At 46.2% G+C, this 5,876-nt stretch overlaps 1 protein-coding gene across 1 annotated transcript in view; it reads right to left on the bottom strand.

Moving 5' to 3' along the window:
* The window catches only part of Pmar_PMAR009509 (hypothetical protein), a gene marked incomplete at both ends in the record, with an annotated part of 10,274 nt that overhangs the window by 705 nt on the left and 3,693 nt on the right, over window positions 1-5,876 (bottom strand). The window contains 16 exons of the mRNA XM_002785233.1: window positions 294-392; window positions 443-506; window positions 1,148-1,254; window positions 1,360-1,486; window positions 1,533-1,586; window positions 1,638-1,707; window positions 1,754-1,851; window positions 1,909-2,047; window positions 2,251-2,324; window positions 2,402-2,474; window positions 3,144-3,201; window positions 3,443-3,556; window positions 3,600-3,718; window positions 4,041-4,145; window positions 4,192-4,283; window positions 4,979-5,100. Of these exons, the coding sequence (XP_002785279.1) occupies window positions 294-392; window positions 443-506; window positions 1,148-1,254; window positions 1,360-1,486; window positions 1,533-1,586; window positions 1,638-1,707; window positions 1,754-1,851; window positions 1,909-2,047; window positions 2,251-2,324; window positions 2,402-2,474; window positions 3,144-3,201; window positions 3,443-3,556; window positions 3,600-3,718; window positions 4,041-4,145; window positions 4,192-4,283; window positions 4,979-5,100 (1,515 nt within the window). The remainder of the gene's footprint in view (window positions 1-293; window positions 393-442; window positions 507-1,147; window positions 1,255-1,359; window positions 1,487-1,532; window positions 1,587-1,637; window positions 1,708-1,753; window positions 1,852-1,908; window positions 2,048-2,250; window positions 2,325-2,401; window positions 2,475-3,143; window positions 3,202-3,442; window positions 3,557-3,599; window positions 3,719-4,040; window positions 4,146-4,191; window positions 4,284-4,978; window positions 5,101-5,876) is intronic.

Raw genomic sequence — 5,876 nt, 5'->3', positions numbered from 1 at the left:
ATACTGATACAAAGCTCACCAGAATTTCCGTGTTATCATCTGTAAGGCTTCTGACCGCAGCCCGGCAAATATCTAAACTGGTCGATAATCGCCAATACCTCACCACGCCACCACCCTCACGAAGTGTGAGAATGTATGCACATGGTCAACTACATTTGCTGGTGAAAATCTGGAAATTCTGGGAAAATATCATTGGTTTCCGTATACTTCTACCCAAAATCGTCTGTGGATTTTCAAAATGTAGTGAGCTCAGTTGAGGAAACCATGTATATATATTCCCACACTGCCCTCACCATCCTCCAAAGGCGTTGTCCATTCAGCTCGCCTGCTGGCCTCCCCTCCCATCCTCGTTACTGCGCAACGACATATCGCTGGGCTCACACTTGAGGGGACTGATAGAGATGACAGTCGAGGCGAATGATTGGCATCAGTGTCAACCTACTTTCCTCTACTATGCAAATCTCATGATCCTTACCGGTAGTCATCGACTCTACCGGGCATGACACCTGAGGGACCACCAGCTGCTTATGCATATACTTCTATCAGGGCGGTGTCGATGGCAATCACTTCACTTTAATTATCGATACTGTTGGGTGACAGCGTACAGCACGTATGCCCTTGATCGGGGAATCGGTGAGCTCTTCTCACCTACGCTCCCCCCGTGCGTGACACTGTTGGAGATATGCACGCTTTCCTCAGCTGACCTCAGGAGCTTGCGAGTAGAATTCCGATAGAAACGTAAGAAAATCAACAAGAATTTCCCAAAATTTTCTCAGAATTTTCTCATCGTCACCAACACATGTGGTTGACCATGCACATATTTTCCAACACTGGTGCGTAGGCCCCCCCCACACAATTTCGCGTGGCATACGATCGACTAGCGACAACGCCGTAAATATACAGGTCAGCTCAGAAGGGAACACAGTGGAGTTTCACCCGTGATATGGAAAACACTAGTGAAAAAAATACTTCACAATTCACTTCACGGAAAACAATCGCTCGCGGAAACATATACGTCTTATAACTCACATAGAGTATTGCGACACTTCACGTTAAACGGGTGAACTCCCAATATTATACTGGCATAAAAAAGGAAAAATTTAACGTACAGATATACAGAGTCCTGAATACTGTTCCCACGACCAACCTCAAAATCCGTATCGCTCCGTCGGCCAAGTTGGGCGATTTTCCCCGTCACTGGTGACGGGCCACAGCCCCTCACTGCCACTGCCGCATACTTCCCGAACCCCGCACCTACACAGTAGTTGTTATCCCTATCCCAGAAAAGCCATTCCACACGAGGTTCTCAGAATAGCAAGAAAACCTCGAAAATTCATATCCATGCAAAAAGCATCTCACCCAAGCCTCCATTTTTGAGGCTCAATTTCATCCTGCCAGCCGCCACACCAGCGCTGCAAGTTACTCTTCTTAACTCCAATCCCGCCTTATGAAGAGCATGCCTTATTCGGCGATAGTTGCGATGAACCTGCAATAGGTCCCCGGTTCGATCCCCGGGTCCTCCATTTTCTTACTATGCCAGGTATCTCCTCCGCGGGCGAGTAAAATCCTCCCGACTCGCTGCCAACCTGAGAGCCAGCAGCAGCATTAAATACTCCCACCCCTCAGTGCAGTCCCACCTCAGGAGACATGCTGATGATCCCTCTAGCGCCATAGAACCAGTCATCGCTCTCCCCCGTCGCGGTATACCTAGTAGGCAAACTCCACTAATGATCAAGTCTGGCAGCCATCCCACCGTAAGAGCTTATGAGCTGCACCGTGGCGCTTAAAGCCAAAGACCTCCGCCAGCTCCTCAAACACTGCCTCATCGTCTGCTGGTAGAGGGGCCTCACCCTAACACGATGTAACCATGGAGTGGTACGGGCATTCCTCCTCGAGAATCTTCCCTACCGTAATGGCATAGTTGTAAGGGTAGGTAAGCATCGTCCCATAGGAGTGGAAATTGAGGGCGATTTTGAATTCCCTTTCTTCCACCATCCTTTTCAACGCCTGGGTCTCCGGCTCACTAAATGGCTTCTCTCCGGCATACCTACAGCCAGTGTGCACAGTGAAATGAAATGAAAATTCTGAGGAAATTTCGGCAAATTCTTTTCGGTTTCGGTACATTCCTTCCCCCAGTCATGTATGAACTTCTATAAGTAGCTCTGGAAACTCCTGAGCTCAGCTGAGGAGAGCGAAGATATATTCCAAGACTGTGCACTGAGCGACAAAGTGGCCACCTGCCATGCCTACTCCTCACTGCACTTAGCGTACTGTCCAGTCCATTTGTAATCAAAGTTGCGATTCAGATCAACACCACTACTCACCTGAATAACAACAATACTCAGACACGCTCACTTTCGATGAAAATTTAAAGTCGCACGCCGCAACCACTGATCCTCACCGGGTCCTGAGGGCATGTTTCACGGCGATTCTTACGAGCGTCCCTCATCTTAGGATCTTCAACGAACTTGTATCTACCACGGCACCATGCGACCCTATCACGCCAGTGTTCGGTCAGTACTCAGCTGAGCTCGGGAGTTTCCCCACTAATTATAGGAATTTATATGCGACTTAAAGTAGAAATGTACAGAAACCAACAATAATTTCCCCAAATTTCCTCAAGATTTCCATATTGTCGCCGACACATGTAGTTGACCATGTCCATACTCTCCCACACTGTACCACGCACATCACGACTTCCATGGGCGGACCATCAATTCCCACCCGCATGCTGTAGCCTGGGAGTGCCCACGACAAGACTTACTGTTTTCGAGACAGGGTCGATACCAGAAACCGTAAAATCGTGAGGAGAGGACGGAAACGACACTTTCTAATATACGCTGTGGGAAATTGGAAACGCTGACTTTATACGATTCTGGTTCTCAAAAAATATACTAAGATTAGTACTTTAACTGGCCAGTATATCACCCATCTGGATTGACTATGGCACCACCCATATCTCCCTAGTGTCAGTAAATATACCGTCCTTGGGTCGCTGCCTCTCTGGTAGTCCTCACATAGCTTCCCTATCGTATAAAGAACTAACGGGCCAATCCCCTGATAACAGAGAACACCACTATCGAGCAAATCATTTTCGACCAAAATCAATATCAACATTACTCCCAGATTCTCTACGTTCCAACAACGCATAGTTCTCGAGACGATCCTGATCACACAGTTTCCATGAGAAACCCTCACGAACTGAGCAGTTCCCATGCAGGGAACAATACTACTATAGCTTACCCAAGCAGTACTCTACCGAGCTGATTCTCGAACACTCTCACTCTACTATACTCTCGATTCACCATTACTGGATCAAACAGCTTCTCTTCGAAAGCCCATCACAACCTAGGCCTACCATTCTACCACTACGTAGAGCGGATTGTCAAACCCCCGACAATAGTTTTCCCAATATGACTTAGCGCAGTCCCACCCATACTACCAGGCTCCCTGCTATGCATCAAACTAGTCACCATCAGCCTAGGCTTCTCTACAACATTAGTATCCTTCTTAGTGAGCACATAAGCAAAGATCTTTCTATGTTCCAAAGATTCACCTAAGATCCACTACCACCCTCCTCCAACGACAAGGAGTATTACCAATCTCTTCTTTCCTTATCAATTCCGAACATCCCGTCATAAACTTATCGAGCAGTTCCTCCGCTTCAGCAGTGTTGGGATAGTTATTGATTGACCCTATCACAATACTCATATCATCCCTAGTATCCTCTTTCCATACCACTCCACAGCCTATTCACCCATTCTGCATCATCATTCACCTCCTCGTCACCCAGCGTTGACGGTAGCAGCATGGCCAGTAGCAGCACCGACAGGCCCAGCATTCTACCACTACACTCTATACTGTATACCTCCTATGGTATCGCTACGTGCAACTGTTGACTGATACAACTCAACACTTAGGCGTATAACAAAGCAATGCTCCGAGGCTTTATCCCGCTAAGGAGCCACGGAGTGTTCAACCATAGTGATGATGATATTCAAATATACTACTATTACTACTACGGGCTCGTCATCGTCTACATCGGATCCACCTTCATCATACCAACCGACGTCTCTGGTATCTTCGTAGGAGGGCCTTCAAGGCCACCCTTATCATAAGGGCCATATACGATACCCTTCATGTTGCTGAATAGGATGACCATAATAACACAACCACTACATTGCATGCTACTCAAAGGCGATCATAGCCTCTCTCGCCTTATACGCCTCGGTCTTCACCAAAAAGGTAGGCAACATCTCCCAACGATACATAACGGGAGTAGCCTGACAGAAAATCAATGCAATACCCTAAATATAAAACTCTACTCTACTCTATAAACTCGTGAAGGAAACTATCAGAGACGAAACTCTACTCTAGAAACTCGTGGAGGAAACTATCAGAGACGAAACTCTACTCTAGAAACTCGTGAAGGAAACTATCAGAGACGAAATTCTACTCTATAAACTCGTGGAGGAAACTTTCCAAGACGAAACTCTACTCTAGAAACTCGTGGAGGAAACTTTCCAAGACGAAACTCTACTCTAGAAACTCGTGGAGGAAACTATCAGAGACGAAATTCTACTCTATAAACTCGTGAAGGAAACTTTCCAAGACGAAACTCTACTCTAGAAACTCGTGGAGGAAACTATCAGAGACGAAATTCTACTCTATAAACTCGTGAAGGAAACTTTCCAAGACGAAACTCTACTCTAGAAACTCGTGAAGGAAACTATCAGAGACGAAACTCTACTCTAGAAACTCGTGAAGGAAACTATCAGAGACGAAATTCTACTCTATAAACTCGTGGAGGAAACTTTCCAAGACGAAACTCTACTCTAGAAACTCGTGATAGAAACTATCGGAGACGAAATTCCACTAACTGTCTAATATGAACTGTAAACAAACTGACAAAAAAAGGTAAAAAATCAATCCCAGAATGTGCGCTTATGGAACTCGGCACTAAAGGTAGGCAAGGTACCTTATAGAGGAAGACGGCACTGACACCGCCATAGATGAACATCCTCGCCGTGCGGAGATTGATGAACTGCTCGATACTGCCGATGAAACCCATGTGAGGCAAATTATGACAAATAAGTCGCGCTGACAAACACAATAGATATTTGAGGAGATGCAAGATAGCGCAAGATTGCAAGATTAACCCTCAGCACTGTTTTAGGCGTGTCCAAACACTGTCACTAAACTTTGTGTCCTAAATCACTAAATTTCAGCGCGCGCCCTTATAGTCGATATATAGCGCGACTTCGTTTCAACGGCGTTAGAGACCGAAGGGAAACAAGTGAACCAAAAACCGAAGGGAAACAGATGAGCCAGAAACCCGAAGAGAAACAGATGAACCAAAAACCCGAAGGGAAGCAAGTTAACGAAGAGGATTCAGCGGGCCAGGCGGATCTGTCTCAAGTCCATGTCTCATTGGGCAAACTCGACACTCGTTTTGTGAGCTACATTTAGGTTTACCTTCCAAGTTTTTTTGAGCTGCAAAACCCAACACTATATCATTCACCATGCAGATCAATATACTTCGAACAGTATGACTCATCGAAGATCACTTATTAATGATGCTGATGGGCTTCTCGAGCTTCGGTCGACCACAGGAGTGGTGGAATGTTTGATGTACTTGCACTTGATTGCCCAACTTGGGGACTTGTCAGCGAAACTTTTGACCTGAATTATTGAGTGGGAAGTGAATTCATCGACGCATTACGAGTTGAGTTGTTGGTTTTGCGGGTTGACAGAGAAGTAATCGGTTCTAAACCCCTGATTATTAGATGATAAAAGTTTCTGGGCATCCCACGGCATGCATTTCTCCGGCGAAAGAAGCCCGGGTAGTAAAAGAAGACTGAGTACCGATGCCAGAC

This window comes from Perkinsus marinus (genome assembly GCF_000006405.1).
Source record: "Perkinsus marinus ATCC 50983 genomic scaffold scf_1104296933122, whole genome shotgun sequence".
In the NCBI taxonomy this organism is placed as follows: domain Eukaryota; phylum Perkinsozoa; order Perkinsida; family Perkinsidae; genus Perkinsus; species Perkinsus marinus.
The sequence above is the reverse complement of the archived record's forward strand: the minus strand, read 5'-3'. Positions and strand labels throughout refer to the sequence as shown.